Source organism: Phocoena phocoena, chromosome 7 (genome assembly GCF_963924675.1).
Source record: "Phocoena phocoena chromosome 7, mPhoPho1.1, whole genome shotgun sequence".
Taxonomy (NCBI): domain Eukaryota; kingdom Metazoa; phylum Chordata; class Mammalia; order Artiodactyla; family Phocoenidae; genus Phocoena; species Phocoena phocoena.
The window spans coordinates 106,404,660-106,426,506 of NC_089225.1; the positions used below are offsets into that span (position 1 = coordinate 106,404,660).

The 21,847-nt window shown below is 38.7% G+C and overlaps 1 protein-coding gene across 1 annotated transcript in view; it reads left to right on the plus strand.

Moving 5' to 3' along the window:
- SP100 (SP100 nuclear antigen) overlaps positions 1-21,847 on the plus strand; it is a 98,759-nt gene that overhangs the window by 56,370 nt on the left and 20,542 nt on the right. Inside the window, exons 10-13 of the mRNA XM_065880186.1 lie at positions 1,908-1,961; positions 2,582-2,665; positions 6,634-6,743; positions 7,494-7,575. Of these exons, the coding sequence (XP_065736258.1) occupies positions 1,908-1,961; positions 2,582-2,665; positions 6,634-6,743; positions 7,494-7,575 (330 nt within the window). The remainder of the gene's footprint in view (positions 1-1,907; positions 1,962-2,581; positions 2,666-6,633; positions 6,744-7,493; positions 7,576-21,847) is intronic.

Sequence of the window (21,847 nt, forward strand, 5' to 3'; positions counted from 1 at the left end):
ATAGTTCAGGAGGGCACCAGGTTGGCAGGGGGTGGGACGAGGTGAGGATAGGAGGCTCACACAAGGCCCTGAACACAAGGTCTCCGAGGTACCCTACATGAGAAACAGCAGATGCAGGAAGCTTGAAAAGACAACAGAAGGGGTCAGAAGTAGAAGAGAGAGAAGGGAAGGACGGTAAGGTTCAAGCAGAGCAAAGTTGCCCCTTGCATTTGAATTGTCTCTGCTCTGGGAACAGGGAGTGGAACATCACTAACCTACACAGCAGATGACTTAGAAAGGCAGCCCAGGGTGGCCTGCGTGCGGGCCATGCCTCGCATGGCTTTTCAAGACTTCTGCAAGTTTTCTCATGAGGGAAATTCCTGCTGAATGGGTTCCTTGGTCACACGCCCAAACCCCTCGAGAATCCTGTTCCTTTGTGCAGTGACCAATAACCTTGACTTTTTAGAACCAAGTGAGGGAGGAGGGGCCAGAGAAGCCACGTGATCATGATCCCAGATGGCTCATGTAGGAAGATAAGGATTGCAGCCATGGACAGCAAATATCCCGAGTGTAAACCCAGAGCTCTGTTTCCCTGGTGAATCTTATTCTGAGCATTCTCCACATGCCTTGATTTGATTCCTTCTAGGATATCATTTTCCACATTTAACTTTTCTGGCCCTGTTGGGAAGTGGAAGGAGACAAGAAGGCATTGTATATAAACTGTTGTTTAACTGGATGAGCCCAGTCAATTGATATATTGAAGATGTAGCAAAAATATGCTGGTAAAATTATACCTTTTACTACACACTATCGTATCTGTTAATGCTAAAGAGTGGAAATAATGTACTTCTTCCTCAGCATGCTTTTATTCTATGGAGCATACTAAGCACAGCATTCCTCTATTTGTTGTCAATATTGTCATTAGTCCCCAACTTAGAAAGACTTCACAGAATAATTTGTGCTTCTATTAAATTATTGATGGAAAAATAGCTTAAGACCAAATACTCTCAAACCCCAATTATAGCTGAACCATTGGCTTACATGGTGATTTCTCATAGGGTTTTTATAAATAAAGCTTCCCTTTGTTTTTACAAAAACCTTAACAGGGAGTTAGGGTAACCAGGTTATCCAGGTTTATAGTTGAGGAAACTGGAGTTGGTAATGTTTGAGGGTCTTTTATGGAGAGTAAAAGGCAGAGCCAGGTAGGAACCCAGCGTTACCTGCAACATGACATTGGCGTGTATAGTGATATTTGAAAACATCTTCACAAATAAGGTATCATTTTATGTTTACAACAACCTAAAAGGTAGGTCAGAAAACTGTTGTTCCCTCATTTCACAGATGAGGAAACTCCAGCACATAAACATTTAAGGATCTTTACACATCACATATGGACAATTATTGGAAGAGTCAGAACTAACAACCTGGACTCTTAGCAAAAATTCATAATCGTTTATTCAAAATCTTTAAAGCCAGATGTAAGATATAATGTTTTATTTTTTTAGCAAGACAGTGTGGTGTATATCCTATTTGTTATAAAACACTCCAGTAGGGTCTGGGACAGAATCTCGTTCTCCAATATACTGTATCAGTGTTCCTGCATCAAATGGTGTGAATTCACAGCAACTGTGATAAATATTTTCTTGGACTCGTGGCAGCTGAAGTCCAGATTCATTGCCAAACTAGTTAGTACAAACCTGTGAAAAAATATTGGCTTTCAAAACTTCTTTGACTTTGTAATTAGGGCTAAAGGACTGGGGGGGGGCCTTTGCTCCATTTGGTAGAGCTCACTTCCTTTAGACAGGAAGAGACAGAAATGATCATCATTGTGTCTTTATAGTCCAAATCCTGTCTACAGTGTGAGTAGTCATAAGATTTACTACTCTTTTAGATATAGATTACTGGTTGTATTTTCCTTTCCTTCCTAGATCCTTGGGATATTGAAAACACATCAATTTGCAGCATAAGCAACAGGAAAAGACGTAAGAACAATCAAAACTCTTGCTGTAACAAACATCTTTCTTTGCTACAAAAGCTTCATTCAAATTTTCAGTAATATCCTTTAAAATAAAATGATAACTTTGTTGGCATTTTAGATGATCCACATTATACATGTTGAATTAGGTGAGCTGGGCTAATGGATGTTACTTGTAGGCCTCAGGAAGTTCAGTGTCACAAGTGCAGTACAGGTTTATTCTTCACTCACATAAAAGGATAAAGCGGTTCCCAGGGTGGAGGGGTGCTCACTGAGGGCCCAGCTGATGGAGGCTCTGACATCTTGAAAATGTTGCTTCCATGGTCCCCCTGGATAAGAAACAAAGTGGAAGCAGAAGTATGTGCAGACAAGAGGAAAGGGTAAAGAATAGTGACCAAAGCGAGTGCCTGCCACGGCAAAGTTGTGTCCAGTCCCGGCCTTGGGGGTGGTCCCTGGAGCAACCTTGACCAGGAGGTCAGATGGAGCCGTAGGGGGCCTGGTGGTAGGAATATTCCTACCTCTTCTACATAAGCTTCCCCTTTCCAGATTTCCTTTTAAAGGACTCCATGCTGTATAGGTCCTAGGACACAGGCTGAGACTGTAAAGGAATTTTACTTCTTTCTGCAGGGATCAGCAGTGGTGACACTTCAGAATTGAGTAACGAAGATGAGCCTCAGGAAACGTCTAGCTCAGTCCTGGGAAATGGGTCAGGTAAAGAAGATTAGGATGCCAAGCCTTGGCCTGCAGAATGTCAGGAATGAAAAGACACTGTTTCCTGGTGCATTTTATTCTGAGACCTTGACTACCTTGTATCCAGTTAATCCTGGGAACTACTTTTCGGATTTTAGAAAATGGAAAGAGGCAGGAAATTATTATAAATTCATGTTTAATAGAATGACTCATATCACTAAATGTATGTAATTTTATATTCCTATCTTAGCAGAAATAATCACCAAAATGATGGTCTCTTTTTAAACACTTACTGTCATGCCTGCTAACACTAAGATCCTAGATTTCTATAGTGATATACTGGTTGACATGAATGTCATTTGTAATCGTAAAAGCCTAAAAAGACAACTGGTCCTTCTGTGTAATTATAGACAGAAATAAAAGCTTCAGATCACCCATTCTCAAACTTTAGTATAGTTTGTGACAGATATTCATCACATTGTAATTGGATTGTACCATGATATTTTAAATTCCTTTGGCAAATAAGATCTTACTCTGTTATCACAAAATCTTTAAGTCTTAGGAAGGCTAACTCTTGCTTCCTCATTTTAGGATGAGGAAATAGATGTACAAATGTATAAGGGTAAAAAAGGGTGACTATTTTATGTAACCGGCAGGAAGATAAGAGCTGTGTCACATGATCAGAGTCCAAAGAGGGGATACGAGGGACCTGGCATATTCACAGGGGAATGTATCAGTGCCTGATGCAAGAAGACTTATTTAGCAACAATAATAAATACATATGTGTATATATATATATATATATATATATATATATATATGTGTGTGTGTGTGTGTGTGTGTGTATACATATACACACATATATACATATATATGTATATATATTGGTGGGTATATAATCACCAGTATTGGTGTGGATTTTGAAATATATATTCAGATTGAGAGGGAAAAAGCAAAAACCATAAAGAAACAGAGAGGGTAGGAATGGAACAAGTTGTATGATATACAGGACACCTAGAAGGATAATGCCAAAAAGGATGAACAGAGAAATAAAAAAGAACAGATATTAAGAGTATAACTGATGAAATGAGAGAAATCAACACAGAAGTTAAGAGAAATCAGGGACAGAGAAGTTCACAGATGGGCAGAAAGTTGAAGAAAAGGAGGAGGAGAAGGTGTGGCTAGATTGAAAGAGACAGAGAAAATCTCTGTTGGATATGAGGTGTAGTCATTGGACAGGTGTATTTTTCTTCAGCCCATCTGAGCTTCGAACGTAGATTAGCATGACCACATCAAAGTCTGTTTCCTGGGCGCCATCTACAGTCTGCTGTTTCCTTATTTCCCTTCAATGTCCTGTGGATTCAAAGCTCTAAAAATAAATAGAGGAAGAGACTCAGAAGAGATGCCAATCTATTAGCATGTGATAGAAAAGCCAATTGTGATACTAGTTCTCAGTTATCTTTGTTTTACTGTCTGCACAGAGGAAAAGCTCTTCCTTCTTTACCTATCTCTCCCCCAAAACATTGCCATACATGCACACACCAATACACATACTCATATACAGACAGGCCTGTGCACAGATTTGGACTGTTTTCAACAGGTTTGAAGGAGCCAAAAGAGAAAGAAGAGCTCAGCTTCTGGGTGGAGGGAGGTGAGGCTAAGTGGATAATGCAAGGAGAAATAATTGAAAAATCAGGCTGAAAAGATATCTGAGTAAGTTTCTTCAAATTAAAAGATATCTGAGTAAGTGTCAAGTTTTTCTAAGTGGACATGAGATCCAAATATCACGAGATTGGGAAGTTTTGTAGAGGAAGATGGATAATTTTCAAGATACCTCTAGGAAGTTCACCAGAAACATGATAATAAAGTCTGTGACTGATGGACAGTCCTGTGATGTAGAAAGCTCATAGAGAACTGGCAGAAGTAATAATAGTCAATAGTGTGGTCAGTGTCAAAAAAGCAGGCAGATGGTGACAATGAAAGTGGTAAACTGTGAGATGAAGCCAAATGTGGTTGAAGAAAATATAGATAAACACAAAGATTGTAATTTTTTTAAGCCAAAAGATCAAGATAAGATTAAGAGAAACAAACTGAAGCAAAGAGAAAACAGAAAGTGATGTGACAATATAAAGAGGAGTGCTTCAACGGTAAAACTAGATCCAGAGACAGAAGCATAAAAAACTAGACAAAATGAGATACATACAGGAAGCAATCAATGGAGAGGAATAAAGATGAGGCACAGAGATAACCGCATAGATAAAGGGTTAAAAGATGAGAGGAAAGTGGTAGAGAGAGAAAAGGGCAGTGTAAAAGAAAGAAAGGAGAGAGATGGAGAAATTGTGGGATCTGAGATGACCATGAGACAAAAGCAACATTGGCACAAGGGGTGGTTCACACTAGCAGTGAGTTTTCAGGGTAAGGTGTCCCCAGGTATCAAAGTGGCTCCTGTAACTCACCCAGATTACAAGGTACCTCACCAAAGGGGTTTCATGTACTCTTAGGGTTTCAATCACCATCTACAATCTAATGGTTCCTAAACACACATTTCCAGCCCAGCTCTGCCTTCTAAGCTTCCAAACTCAGTTATCCAAGTGTCAGAAAGGCCTCTGGCTAAGGTCCTGAAGGTTCTAGACTTCTCCACTTAGATGTCTCTCAGACTCAACACTTTTAAAACTGAGCACATCATCTTGCCCCCTAAAGAAAGCATCTACTCCTCCAGTGTTTGCTATCTCTAAACCACTTATTAACTGACTCATTCTTTCAAGTTGAAATTCTCAGAGTCATCCATGACACAGCCATCTCCTCAATTGATGTACCCCATCTGTCACCTAACTCTATCAATTATTCCTTTTATATGTCTCCACCCTGTCCATTTATTTCCATCTCCATGCCAGCACTCTCGTCCATATCTATATCACTTCTCACTTGAACTAGGTCTACAGGCTCCTTATTTGTCCTCCTTCTCATACTGTTCCCACCAAACACATTCTAAGTGATTTAGCTAAATTGATCTTTCAAAAATGCAATTATGTTCATGCTGATTTCCTACATAATAGCCAAATATCATTTAATTTTCTTTAGGAATAATTTAATTCTTCTTCATGTGATCTCCAAAGCTCCATACCTGAGGCTCCTGCTTCTTTCTCCATTCTCACCATTCCCTCTCATTCTCTCACTCTATGTTCAGACATACTAAACTCCTTTTGGTTACTTGTATTTGCTGAATCCAGACCTTTGCACATGCTTCTCCATCCATCTGGGACTATCATCTTAGTCACCTTTCTCCCTAATCTGGTTAACTACTGCTTCCACGATACCTCCTCCAGAAGAGGTCCCTCATCTCAAAGTCTGTGAGCTCCTCCTGCCTTCTGCATCCCCAGAGTATCCTGTACAATCTGTGTCCTAACATTCTCCATGCTTCAATGTATTCACTCATTAAGTGTCAGTCCCCTGGTTGCTCATAAGATTGACAAGCATTCACTCTTCATGCATCATCATCACTTACCTCAGCACCTGGTACATGAAAGATGCTCAGCACACTTGTTGAGTGAATAGAAAAGAAGTCCACTTTCTGTATTCCAACATTTGGAATTTGTCTGGTAAAAATTAGTTTCTTATAGTATTTATATGAGAATATCTATAAAAATTATTTTAATAATTGAATTATGTATATACTATAAATGTAATAAATAATATTTCTGGAAAAGAATAATGTCACATAAAAGTAAGTACAAATGTATATAAAAAAGTCATTAATGGATGGATGGGAAAAGCATATAAAAAAATAGTAAAACAAAGATACATATTTTGGGCAAAGAGGAAAAGAGAAAAGGCAGATTAAAAGGAAGGGACAAGGACAGTGAGAAGCAACAAAAGAGAAAGCGACCTCAGAGGTAGGGTCACCCTGTGATGTAGGAGTCCGTGAAAGGTGGCTGGTCAGAAGTGAGGGGAGGGGTGCAAATGAAAATTCTTTACAAATCATAACTTAGGAACAGAGCTCCAAGGACTTGAGAAATGTTCCCATGTCATGTGTTTTTCAAAAAGTGTGTCTAGAAGCCAAGAAGCAAGGACTGAAAGTAGCCAAGCATTGACACGATGGGTAAGGACACCCAAGGTCAGGGTAGAGGTGGTTCAGCAGACACCACAGACCCTGGGGGAGATGTGGTAAGTGATCGGTGTTCAAGGAGAACTCCTACCAGCTCACAACAGGGGGCGGGCCAGTTATGGAAGGTGAAGGTCACAGGGCCTGTGCTGCAGGATTGCTGGAGTCTGAAATCAGAGCTCCAGTTCCTGATGCACTTGACTCTAAGCATACTTTGACAAGGAGTACATCCAGTCTATGTCAGAATCCCCTTCCCCTCTTCATTTGCTTGAACTGACCCATTGGGGAACTGCAGGGAGAAAAGAATTCTGTTTAACAGAATGGGTCCTGTTGATTATACATGGATGATGTCGTTGAAATACACTGGTAAAAATGGCAGTACCGTGGAGCAAAGAAATAAAAGTGCTCTTCTGCTGGTAGATAATAGTGTCACTTTGTCAAAACCTTGGAAAGACCTCAAAAGACAAATAAATGGTCCTTTGCCCTGACAGGAATAAAAGACCTCAGACAGCTATTCATGAACTCACCATATAGTTTTGAAGGATGCTCTCTGGCATGTTACTGATTTATACAGTGATTTCTCATTAGCTTTTGCAACTAAGATCTCATTTAATCTTCATAAGAAATTTAAAACCTGAACAGCATAACTGTTGTTATCCCTGTTTCATAAATGAGGAAACTGATGCACATAAGTAGTGAAGAGAGTTTTCAAAGTTTTACAGTTTTTTACAGTTTCAAAATTTTTAGTTTCTGACCACCACCTGTTACTTTCTAGATACCACGGATACTGGAAGCAATTCTACTTTGGGAAAACACAGTGAGAAAAGAAGTAAGAGTGCATAAGAATTTACTCGATTTTCATGTTACAAACCAACTATTTTTTAATGCTAAAGTTTATTATTATTTTCTATACCTTTAATAAGACAAAAAATTAATGCCTTTTAAAGTAACTAGTTTTTCAAAATGCTCATATCTTCACATTGTTTTTTATGCTGATTTTAAAATATGTTTCTTATGAACACTGTTATATATCTTTCCAGAATTTTCCTATGCACGTGTTAACACATTTTGCAATGTAGTTTTATTTATCTAAATAGGATAATTCTATGCATACTTTCCCTCTTAAAATTATTATATCATACCTAGAAAATTAAAATATTTAACATTTTAAATTGAACTACAAAAAGTCTTTTTAAGGGATGCTTTAACATGCACTATTTTCATTTTTAGTGTGGTTGAGTATTTTCCATTTGTTATTGGTCATTGGTTTTTCTTCTTCATAAAACTCTGTCATAGAATGCTCAGTCATGTTGTGGTGTTTGTATTTTTCTTACCATACTGAATGAATATAGAAATCTTTCTATGACATACATGTACATTAAATCTTGATTCTATATGTTCCTGTCATTTTGTCCCATTTGTTGTTTTTCTTTTAGGTTTGTTAATGGAATATTTTGTCCTAGAGAAGTTATACATTTTTAGGAATCAAATTTGTTAGCTTTTTTCTCTCTAGTTCTTTGGTTTCCTATCATATTTACAACAGCTTCTAGCTGAAGATTTTAAAAATATTGTTCTATATTTGATGCTAGAATATTTGAAGTACCTTATCATTTTTAATATTTACATCCAAAACCCTGTGAGTTTTGCCTATTTGTGTATATGTGAGGTGAGAATTTTAAAAATATTCCTTACACTATTACATTATGATTTCAATCACCACTTTGATCACACAGTGTCTTTGCTTGTCTATATATTAGTTTTTCTTTTATAAGAAAATTGCAGAAGATAAAGGAGAGCTCAGAAGTAGCACCAGAATGATGATTCACTGGGAGTGAATTTTAAAATTAACTCAAGAAGATTCCTCCACTCCCTTCCCAAGTCCATTGGAAGTTCTAATTAGAAATATGTTGAAGTTGCAGATTAATTTGGGGAGAACAAAGACATATCCATTTATTCACATCTTATTTAGTGTTCTTCTACTAAGAATTTTCATACACCTTAAAAAATTTATATGCCGAAGCCATTTGTTTCTCTCTATGAATATCTTTTTTTCCCATTACAAAATAGCTGGAATAAATTTAAGTGAGACAAGACTCTCAAACTCTTTACTTAAATAGGAAATCTATGGTCATTTTATTATCCACTTGCATATGAGGAAATCAGAATACCAAGGATCTTCTTCTGATTCAATATAAAATCTTACAAGCATCTGTATAGTTTAAGGATCCAAATGTCACTTAAAATATTATGGCCAGGCCCCCAAATGATCAAGACAATCAATCAGAATTAAGTTTCTGAAGAAATTGTCTTCATAAGAAATGGCAATAACTTCAAATGTGGGAGTTATTACAACACCCCTTCAAATAACTCTTTCAAGGACAAGTTTATATTACAGAGAACAGAACAAATTGGTAATGGTTACAAACAGACACGTCTCCATATTTTATGAGACTTATCTTCTTATGAAATTTCTCAATTTAATACTGTCAAATCAATTCTTTATGTTAGTTTTGTGGTACAGACTGCTCTCTCTCCTTCTACAGCTATGGTTTGAGAGGAATTTCCCTCCTTTTTCTGTAATTCTGGTAGTTATGAAGACTTACATTTTAAAAATCTGGTCTCTGGAATTTGATTAGTTAGCCCTGTAAGAAACGCAGGCCCATAGAGTTGGATTGTGTTGGCAGAAATAGAGAAAAAAGGACCCGGAAAGTATTTTTAAAATAGTAAAATAAGATGTATATAAATTTTTCTACTTCAGCCTCCCATCTTGTTGCTAAATCTGAATCAGCTTGTGATCTTTATCATTTTTTTTCAAATTTCCTTTCTTGCCTTCACCTAAATACATAATGTGAATGATTTGTTCAGCATTTACGTGAGGATGTTTACGATATCTTTTTAAAAAACTATATCTTAAATTTAATAATCATTACTACTTATAGGCTAAATATTATTACCAGTATCATTAAAATACTTTCTACAGTCTTTCTTTGATCTCCAAATACTGAGGACTCTTCTTTATACACGTTCTATTTACCAGACCTCATCCTATGGGCCTCATCCCACTTCAATTTTCACGGCTCGATTTACCCATTTCACACTCTCAAACTTCTACAACTTCTCTTTCCTGGAAAATCAGACCACATCTATACTAATGACTGCTAAAACCCAGTCTTCCTTCATGGTACCCATTTTGGGTGAAGGTATACAAACAGACTTCAAAACTGAGCATCATTACTGGTGTAGCATGGGAATTTGGCATAATGGAAGGAAAAACCAGATTTGGGATATCCCACAAAACAGAGGTATAGAAGGCTTTAGCAGAGAGGCCAAGATTTTGAAAGACTTTGGCCAAGCTTGTGCTCATGCTAAAGACTGGATAGAATTCTGTTGGCTGCATACGAAGTTCCCATAGCTCGTCCTATAATGTGGCAGGATAATTCACAGTGACCCCTGCTTCCAGAGAAGAAAGAAGTGAACCCAGAGCTTCCCTTTCTTAAAAACTCTGAGTTTCACCCAGAGGCAAAGAGTCAAGGGTCTCATTTGCAACATAGCCCAGGGTCCGGTCACCACAACGGTTCCCAGTGACACATATACTTGTTGACACAGCCCCACAATCTAGCAACCTCACATACTAAATGCAACATGGGAACCTCCGTATTTTTCCACCATGATGAAACAGAAAAGTACTAATTCCACAAGGTTAGACCAGTGTCATACCCCAAACACTTGGAATGATTTCCTCCTCCATCTGTCCTTGCCCCAGGTTAAAGTTCCTAGCATCAAAGGAATTCCTTCCTCCTGCTGTGTGGCAGGTAAGAAGAGAGTCTGCATTAGAAATAGTTAAGCTTCTGCATATTGATGCATCCAAGAATGTGTTGGATAGTAACTTAAATGAATAAATTAATCCTATCAGTTTGTGAAAAGTTTAATCCAAATATATGATGGTATACTTAAAGCCAAAAAAAGACATTAAAATAAAGGGAGGGATAAAGAAATGTCAGCAAACTACAATTAGAAGGTTGGTAATTTTTCGTAGTTAGTTCTTTGTCATGGAGAGTGATGTAGTAATCGATGTTGCTGGCTAATGAGGATTCTCTGTAGATCTCATCGTGAGGTTGAGGCTGCCTCTACACCACAGGCTCCCAAGAGGGCTATACAGATTGACCACAGATGAGCGGCTCTGCTGACCTCATGGGTGAGGCAGGCGTAGGCAGCAGGTGTGGAGAGCAGTGTGCATGGGGAGGCAAACATCTTCCCAGGAGCCTGGGCATTAGACCTGAAGGGATCTGTCCCTAACAGGCTGGTTTCTCCAGTCAAGAGGATGAAGCTGGTGCAGCTTATCAGAGGGTGGCATGATCATGGTCTTTCTGACTGGGAGGTCATTGGTTGCCTCTTGCTTCATAACACCTGGCAAGCCTTGGCATCACTGTGATCAGGTAAGCTGGGAGAACCTGATGCACTCTCTTGTCTTCTGGAGCATCACGGTCTCTTACTTGCTAATAGCTCCTTCCTGGTCATTTGTTGGTGATGTTGATGATAGTGTCGATAGTGGTGGTTCTGTTGGTGGTGATGGTCCTTTCATGGCTTCCTGATATCTACATGTTGGCATGTACCAGAGATTTCATCCCTAGAGATTACATCCAGTCTGGTAGCTATAAATTCCATCAATATGTTAATGACTGCCAATTATACTTCACCTCCTTTGATGCCTCTATTGAACTACCAAGTCATAAGTTCAACTTCTTACTCCAGACTTCCACTTGGAGTCTCAAATTTGACACATGAAACAGTTTCCTTTATTTCACTTCCAAACCTGTCATCCACCACCACTCACCCTTATCTCAGTAAATGGCACTAATTCTACTCAGTTGCTTGAGCCAAAAGTATAGAAGATGTGTTTGATTCCTCCCTTTTTCCTAACCCCCACCCCACATTCATTCATCAAGTTTCAAAACTATATATATATATATTTTAAAAAGAACCAAATAGAAATTCTGAGATTGAAAAGTATAATAAATGAAATAAAAAACAATGAAAAAAGTGGGTGAACTCTGAAAATAATTGTGTGTGTGCGTGTGTATACATATACAGCCGGTTCTCATTTTTCATGGTATATAGGTTTCATGAATCACCCCAAACACAAAAATAGCTAATCTTGTACCTTTGCTCCCAGGAGAAATACAGGGTCTGGTTCCTGTGAGCCTCTGGTCACATTTTTGTAAACCAATAAATATATATCTTTGTTTTATGAGTGTTTCTGTTTAAAGACACCTAATTTAATATATACGTTGATTCATCAATGTTGAACTCACAGCCGACAGCACTATATCTCATGCCTGATCGGAGCTTATCTAACACACAGATTTTCTCCATGAGTCACATCACTGTCTTAGGAACACTAGACAGCACTTCAGCACTAGGCTTGGGGGCCATTTTAAGCAGCAAAATCACCAACAGAAAACACAAAAGTGAGAAAAACATGGAACTAAATAGTCGGCAAAAGGAAACTTGTTTACAGAATAAGCTGAAACAAGGAGACAGAGCATTGCCTTGTTCAACCTCATCTGGGAACAGGTGCGGCCGGCAACTCAGATTTTTCACTGCTCTGTGCATCACCATGAATGACCATGAAAGTGCCCTGAGTACTGATTTGGGGGTTGCAAATAAACTTTAGGGAGTGGGTGACTTCACAAATATGGAATCTGTGAATAATGAAAATTGGCTGTATGTATACATATTTTCATTCTTTCTAGAATTATTTTAAATTAAATAATACATCTGTTCTCATAGGCAACATTTTATTATTGTTGTTTGCCAGATAGCCTGCAATTTGGATTTATATTTACTCTTTGACCCAAGAGTTACTTAAGAGAGGGTGGGAGAAAACGTACATTCTCTATTTCTATTTTCTGGGTATGGAGTTGAATATGTATCAATAACATCAACCCTGTTAAAACATATTATTTGAGTCTTTCATAGCCTCCTCATTTTGTCCACTTGATCAGCCGTGGACTGAGGGACATAACAATAAAATTGTCTACTAGTAGAGTGTTTTTACCTCTCATGGCATTTCCTGTATTTTCTACTTGCTTAAAACTTTTTGGCCTGAATCACACTTTCTTTGAAATTCAGATCATGACTTCCTGGCTTCTTTTTGTTGATGAATGCTGAATATACTTTTGCCTATACATTTATTTTCAACATTTAAAAATATGTTTTTACTTGAGTGTTTTGTATATGGTTAAAAGTTGGGGTTTACATTGTAATCTAATCTCAAAATATTTTATTTAAATAAGTGAATTAAGTCCATCTATTTTTATTTTTAGGACCAAAGTGTTTGAACTTGTTCCTGTCATATTAATTTATATTGTTGATTCATCTTGTTCTAGTGTCTTAGATATTAAAAATGCCAACACTCTGCATTCTGCCTTCAACGCATTTATGTGCATGTATGTACTTGTGATACTTAGGAAGGTTTGCATTTTTGTGGTAGTGGTTACAGCTGGGCATATGACTGCTTAGCTGAGACTAACCCTCCCAGCTTTCCCTGCCCTGCCAAGCGACTATGGCATCTGAGTAGAAAAAATATGAGCCTCTTTCAGGTCCTTCCCTTAAAGGAAATGAATGGTTGAGCCCCTGCTCATTTCCCATATTTCCATTGGTTAGGAGTATATACTTCTGATACTTCCAAAGGTTTGTACTTTTGTTATAGTGATTACTCTTAGAATTACCTTTATGTGATACCTTTGGTCCTCTCTTTAGACAGAACCCATTAATTTCCCACCCAGGAGATTTATAAAATTAGTGTATGTTCTATTTCTCTTTCCCCCTCACCCAATTTAGGCCATGATGTTCCCTTTATTTTTAACTTTTAGCTATTAAATGTGCTTTATATTTATCCTTTATTTATCCAAATAATACCCTTTGACTCCTAGCTGTAGAACAAACTATGCCCATGCCCTACCACCCATATTTCTCCCTTCCTCCCAATTTTTTTTTATATTATATAATTTCTATATTGTAAGGGCATATACATTTATGCCCTGGTCTGTCACCTCATCTCCATTTTTATTTTAATCCTTTTGCCAAAATTTTTCCAGTCCTGTCTTGGTTTGCTGAAGTGGATCCTCTAGTAGTCTTCTCAAAGGAACAAGTACTCATAGGAACAGTATTTCCAGAATATCCTTATTCAAAAGTATTTGTTTTTATTATTTATACCTGAAAATAATTTGCTCACTCTTTACTTCTAGAAGTATTTTGTACTTCTTGTACTTTTTTTCTGTGTCATTAAATGTTGCTATGGAAAATTCTATAGCCAACGAGATCCCTCTCCCTTGAAAATGACTTGTTTTGCCCAGGCTGCCCATTCAATTCTTTAAAGTATGGTTAGTTTGCTGGAATATATTTCAGGGTTGACTGGAGACAATTTTCTCTGCTACAGAGTGAAAATACATGTACTTATGATATGTATATTCATTTTTTTATAATTTCAGGAAACTTTTTCTTGAACTTATCTTCAATTATTTCTTCTGTTATTTTGGTTTTCTTCTTTAAGAATTCAAATGATTTGTTTACTGCCTTTTCTTGACAGGGATATCACCCATTTATTTCTTTTAAAGGAAAGACCCAGAATCTTCTGCTCACATCCTATTGGAGAACCCTTAGTCACATGGCCAGAGCTAGCTGGGAGGTGAGGCTAAGAAATATAATCTCTAGATAGGCAGCCAAGGGTCTGGTTGTAACTCTATCCCTATGGAAGAAAAGAAAGGATGATTATGGGTAACAAATAGCAATCTGCTTACTTGTTCTCCATGTTTTCATCCAAAGTCACTGATTTCCTCAAATAAAGAGGAAAATTCAGACTCTCCATTGGTTCAAACCTACCCTTGTCGCTTGAGACCCTCTGGCAATAAAAGGAGCTGGAACTTGGATGCAACACAGAGCTTTGTGGCCAGAGACAAGCCAGCCCTGAGTAGGAAATAAGAGAGAAAGCGTTAGAAAAGTTTGTTGTAACTGATGAACACAGTTCTCAACCAAATGAGGAGAAACAGACAAGAGAGAACTTAATCAATTAAGCAGAAGCCAGACTCCTGGTATCACATCAGATCTAAACACAGTTATTTAAACCAAACTAATAGCACATACCACACCGTGTTGGTGCAGTAGAGATACGTGACCCTCCATTCTCTGAATTAAGTTCTGTAATTTTCATTTCTATCTCATTCTTTGTTTTCTTCCTATTCTTCATCTCTCTTCTTTTTCCCACCCCTCTCCCATTCTACTAATGTTTTTCTTGTACACTTTATTTCTTTTGTTCATTCTTTTACATCACATCATATAAAATACTGCTGTTGGGTTTATACAGCACTGTAGAGGTGGCAAGATTTTCCTTCTGGAGTTGAAACATATTCAGATACATTTTGTTTCCATTTCTTCTGATTATTTCTAACACCATATATATATTTAAATATATTATTATTATATGCTATATATATTTTAGAATATAAGTGTAAATAAGTGTAAATAAATATATACTTATATTTTTAGCATCTCTATCATTTTTTTCTCCATACTTATCTTTATCACCTTGTTTATTTCCCAGGTTCTATTTACCCAAGTCTAAGACTTTTGTTCTCTGAGTTTTTGTGAAATCTCACTGCCATACTTGATTTATTATAATACTTGGCATGGGTAGTCTAAGCACAGTTGGTTCTTTCTCATACTTACTTCCTTGTCAAACCTGTTCTCTCAAATAGTTCTTACCGTGCCCCAGGACGAAGTCTTAGATAAGCCCCAGAGTTGTGCTAATCCTTTTCAGCAGCAGTGATATTCTCATTCAGTATTTAAAAGACTGAGCTGATATAATATTAAAACTGTAAAATTTGTAGTGAGCAAGTTGGATAAGGCCAGCCTCTTCTTTCATCCACACTTCCTCTCTAACACCATTCAGTATGTGCTGCTTTTAGCTAATTCAGATTGAGGAGGAAGGAAAGAAGGAAGTGGTAAGGAGCAGGAATGGCCCTCTTACAATAGATCCTTCATGTCTCCCAGAAATGGCAGATGCATGAGCCATATTTGTGGGTTCTTCAGATATTCACTCTCTTTACAGAGACTTTCTCAACTGAAGGTCCCCTGATGCAGGAAATCTAACTGATGGCTTACCATTTCCTTCTTAGTTTCCCAGCTTCTAGGAGGTCCACACCCCTCCTGGGGTCACCTCTTTCATCCAAATGATCCTCCTGGATACAGTATCTCTCAAGAACTAACTGAGCCCCTCCCTTCCCCAGGGAGGCTCGTGAGAACCATGCCTCTTCATGGTCCTACGACCAGTGGATGTGGGGTTGGCTCCCAATGCAGTCACCCTCTCTAGACTTTCCAGGCTTGAGTCTTTAAACATCTCTGCCTCCTTCAAGCTCTTAGAGACACAGATTAATCACCTTGAGACTGAAGCCTTCTCACTTGCCTTGAGGGGAGGGGAACACTTAACTTCTATAGCAAGCCTCTGGTGTCAATAAATAGTATTTGGATAGGAAACCCAAGAACAGCCACTCTACTTCCTGTGGGGTATTTGAGTAAGAAAATTCTCAAAGAACAATAATTAGCAGGTCTTAAACCCCAAATCTACCAGTAAGGAGAACTCTGGTAAGCTGAACTAGACAACTTTTGTATCTTTAATTTATTTGGCCTCAACGGGTTTGATGAAAGGTGAATCAAACAGTGCCAGAGAAAGATAGAGGGAAAGAAAATATATATATTTTTTTGTCTAAGATGTCTATGGTTGATGTCTATGAACAGGCCCAAATTGTAGTCCAGGCATTGAAAGAAAAGAAAGAAAGAAAGAAAGAGAGAGAGAGAGAGAGAGAGAGAGAGAGAGAGAGAGAGAGAGAGAAAGGAAGGAAGGAAGGAAGGAAGAAAGAAAGAAAGAAAGAAAGAAAGAAAGAAGAAAGAAAGAGGGCTTCCCTGGTGGCGCAGTGGTTGAGAGTTCGTCTGCCGATGCAGGGGACACGGGTTCGTGCCCCGGTCTGGGAAGATCCCACATGCCACGGAGTGGCTAGGCCCGTGAGCCATGGCCGCTGAGCCTGCCCATCCAGGGCCTGTGCTCTGCAATGGGAGAGGCCACAACAGTGAGAGGCCCACGTACTGCAAGAAAGAAAGAAAGAAAGGAAAGAAAGCAGAAAGGAAGAAAGGGAGAAAAGGGGGAGGAAGGAAGGAAGGAAAGAAAAACAAAGAAGAGGAGAAGAGAGGAAAGGAAAGGAAAGGGGAAAGGAAATGTGTGCACTTTATGGCCCTGCTTTGGAGATCAACATGTTTGAACATGGCACTCAGGAGATTCACCTGCACAAACCCCACCATCTTTCCACCCACACCTCCTAAATCTGACAGCATATTCCCCTGACATAGCGTTTCAATCAACCCTTTTTTGATATCTCTAACCCTAAGGTTTTCTAGGACTTGAAGTTCTATTTCTACAAATTCCCCTTGGGCAATATTTTCTTGGTTAGTTCTTTAAATCCTATTTTTTTGTCCAAACCCATGTGAACAAGGTCTTTGGTCACTTTCATGATATTTTCAGCCTAAAAGCCTTCATTTAGGGCTAAGATGATGGCCTATGTTTTATCTGTATAGCTCACCATCACATCTCCCTAGACAATCCAAAGTCTTGTGTTACTGCCATTGATTCTGCCTCTCAACCAAAGGAAATCTGCATTGCTTCACTTAATTTTTTAATTTCAGGATGCTTCAGTTTCTTCATTGGTAGTGGGGATAGTAAAAATCCCTAAAATAAAGTAGTAGAAGTAAGGGTCTTATGTTCATGTCTAGCATATAATAAGCACTTAACTGTTAGCTCTCATTATTATTATTCTCACAGTGTTCCTTGAGATATAAGGAATAAAACTCTGTCTTAAATTCATTTTTATTAATGTGGATATAAATGAATTTTTCTTAATGTGAGGGCAAATAAAATGAAATCTAAGATGAACCCAGGTTAACCATCAAAGGCTTAGTAGGTGCAAGGCTATGGGTTAATTTTTTTCTTTATGCAGTAAACTTTTGAAAATTTAAAGTAAAACTGAATTTTTGAAAAGCACTATTATATACCATGCAACTTTTCAGCAGTATCTGTTTTATATTTTTCTCAGAAAGAGGGGTAGACATGGTATCGAAATGCTGAGTAACAGAGCCCCAAAGAAAAGAGGCAAACCAAGAAGAAATAAATACATAAATAAATTTTACTAACTAAACATCTAAATTCTCATGCTTTATTCTATGCTTTTGTTAATAGACCTGTTTCTCTAATTACTTTCTGTAGCTACTAACTGTTGAGAAATATGTCAGATTTAGTCAGCTTCTAAAACGTGACAGGGAGAGAAATATGATATCTCAAACAAGCAATATGGTGATGAATCCACAGCCAAAACCCAGGACCCAAGGGCCACTGAAGTGCTGCCTCTGATGAACTGGTAACTTTTGTGGCTGGAAATAGTTGTAGCCATAAAACACTGTGTAACTCACAAGTGATAAAGATGTCCTGCCTCATGTCCCACCACCCTGAGGTAGTCCTGTAAACTTGGGTCTGTCACTTCGCCTCTTCTGCCTCAGTTTACTCCTCTGTAAAGTGAAATGATAATAAAGAGACTGCCTGCCCATCAAGGCCCATCCCAGCTTCATATACAGCTTCACATTCTGTAGATCTACCACTGGACTTGGTAAGGACCATGGACAGCTCTCTCATTGGCAACAAGAACAGGGAGCCCAAGGAGTGTCATTAATGGATTCCCCAAATCTTTAATGGATTCCTAACATCGCTGGCTGGAAGGGCAGGAGCAGCAGCTAATCATTCTCAAGTTCATCTTAAGACTCCTTTCTGTGGAGTCAGACTCTGAGTTCCCCACGCCCCCCCACACACACACCCTCTCATGTAGAGATAGACCCTCCTTCCGCCCTGAGCAATTTTCAGAAGACAGTAGAACTCCCCTGAGCTTCCCTTCCAGGCAGGAGAAAGCTGCTGTGAAGGAGAAGTGAGGCAAACAAATAAGACAGACCCCATCTCCTGCTAGGCTGCCCCATTGTGATCCTGTTCACGGCTCAGCTAGTCCCTGAATCATACTTACAAATTTGTCAAATTATAGACAAATTACAATCTAAAACTCTTTGTCTGGAAAAAACAAATTTGGCTAGAAATTTCTCACTAGAACAGCAGAAGCAATATATTTTACCACCTGTCAGTAGTGAGTGGTGGCCAACTTGCTTGGGAATGAAGACATTGGATGGTCCTTCTGGAAGGTTAGCACCCTTGCAGCAGCTACCTCGTTGCCCTATGTGGTTCTTTTGGGAAGAGTATCTCTCAAAAATATCCAGTTCAACTCCCATCCACAGGGCCCCCCCACCAAGCCAAAGGAATCATGCTTCTTCATTGATTCCCTTGCTGACTCCTGGCTCAGCCCTTCTCCCACCACAGAACACACTAGCCATGATGTTCACCTTTATATTGGTAAGGATGAGTCTGATAATCTCTCCTTCCCTGATGTCCTAAGGACTGAGATCCATCTCCTGTGTGGATCCTTTAATATATTTTGTCTTGGCTTGAGGGGAGGTGTCTGACAATTCTCTTGAAAGAAATGTAGCCTCTTTCACAAGACCTGGAGGTGGGGAAGGCCTGTTCCAGCAGAACCAACCTCACTATCGCTTACCATGGTCTGTGCAACAGGGCTAGACTAACACTTGCTTTAGGATCTAGGCATACTGGGCTCCTATTCTATTGTTCTTACACACTGCAGACTCTCTGATACTCTGAGGCAACCAAAAGATCTCCTAAACGTCCTGATATACTATTTTGCCCATAAAGATTAGTTCCAACTATTAAGAAAATTATTTTTAAATGACTTTTAATTTTTCTGACCACATTATTATTTGTAAGAGTTAATGTAGGGTTTTAGTATAGCATTAGTAGTTGTTTATTAAGATGGTAGACCCAAGAATAATTAAATCCTACTTTGTCCAGACATTTTACTTTCTGGATCTAAGATAATAAAGTGCTGGAGCTCACTAACACACAAATAACCCCTGTAAAGTTTAGCAGTACTTTGTTCATATGATCTGGTCTCCAGACCAAATTTCTGAGAACTGAGCTGGAGTACAACGAGTTTCTGTTTGTTTGCCATGAAGTTGTTTGTCCTCAACAGGCTTTGATGAAATAAAAGTCTAACTCACCAACTAGTCCCAGAAATATTTAAACAGAGAGAAACTGAGAGCAAGAGAATGCACGTTTGCCAATAAGGGCTACTGTTGGACAGACTCAAGTCATAATTAGAGCTGGGATTTCAATTTCATCACTGCATGGGAAAGGAGCGCAAGGAGAAAGCCAAGAGAGCACAAGTGTCTTCTTGTGGGACAGCGGGCCTTGATTCTTGCAGGAAAAGAGAGAGAGAGAATCAGAACTGGCCTTTTCCCACTTCAGCATCATTAGTGACCGGAGAGGACTGTTTCACCAAGACCCACACCTGTGTGGATAACCTTTTATACCTGGCAACTAATAACTACCATATTGGGTACGGTAATGTTCTTTGAAACCAATCCATCTAGAGCAACTTTTAAAGAGAGCTTCATCTACTTTCAGGTCTACATTTTTCCTCATTCACTTGTTCCTCTTAGGTCTTCAAAATCATAGCCATGCTTATGATTCTCTTATACAGGTTTAGTAATCTCTCCTCAGTGTACCTCCCTAAGACTTTGATAAACTTCCTAAGGATAACATTTTTTAAGGTAGAACATGTTGATCTTGGGGTGTGATTTCTCTTGGGATGAAAATCATTAATAAATGTCTCATGGGGCCATTTTTAGTTTGGTGAGATTTTTTTTTTTTAACTTGAGTAATTGTTATGGCAAAGTCCCAGAATATGAGATAACATCATCAACCAGAAGGCTTTTTGTGTTTGGTTGAAGGAAATATTCCTTTCCAGCCTCATCTGGTCATAATCTGCTTAAAGGAAAGATTAGTCATGATTGACTTTCTGGAGGGGATTTTCTCCTGGGACCTGCATTACCCAAATTAACACCCCAGGATTCCAGCCATGGGAACAGAATGATGGGCACAGACCTTTAGCAAGAAAGCATCCCTGACTTCCAACATTCAGACACATTTGAATGATGGCAGACCTGAACATGAACGTGGACATGATTAATCTTTTTGGACAAAATCAACAATTAAATCAGATACTACATTTTTCTGAAATATCTCTTGAGTCAACCTTTTGTGCCATCTCTAACCCTACAACTTTTGGAACTTGGGCATCAATTTTATAAGCTCCCCTTCATTGAGCCATTGGGCTAGTTTTTAAGTCCTTGCTCATTTTTGAGACCATTTTTGATACAAAAATCTTTCAAGTTTAGGTTTACAGCAGCTATCTGACCTATAGAGTTGAGCATGAAGTGCCCCTTGAGACCTAATATTACTGCCTTTTATCTCTGCCTCTTTATCAAAGCAAATCTTCAATGCTTTTAGTTAATTTTCATTTATATCTGTGCATATCAATTTCCTCATCTGTAAGATAAGGATAGTATTAGTCCCTATTTCACTAAGTCCCTAATTTGACTAAATTTGCTCTAAGGATAAAGTAAATTAATAGAGGCAAGGTCTAAGGATAGTTCCTGGCACACAACAAGGACTCAAAAGATGTACAACTTCATTACTCTTCTCACCTTGCTGCTCTGTTGCTTGGGAAACACATAAAACACGGTTTCAGTTTTATTTGGAATGAGTTGGAGTAAAAGAAATATAGGATATATCTCAGTTAAACATCATCTTTGTAACTAACTAAGTCTAGACCAGGGTTCCACAAACTATGGCACACAGGGCAAATTCAACCCATGAATTGTTTTTTTTTTTGCGGTACGGGGGCCTCTCACTGTTGCGGCCTCTCCCGTTGCAGAACACAGGCTCCGGACGCGCAGGCTCAGCAGCCATGGCTCACGGGCCCAGCCACTCCGCAGCACGTGGGATCTTCCCGGGCCGGGGCACGAACCCGTGTCCCCTGCATCGGCAGGCGGACTCTCAACCACTGCGCCACCAGGGAAGCCCCATGAATTGTTTTGTAAATAAT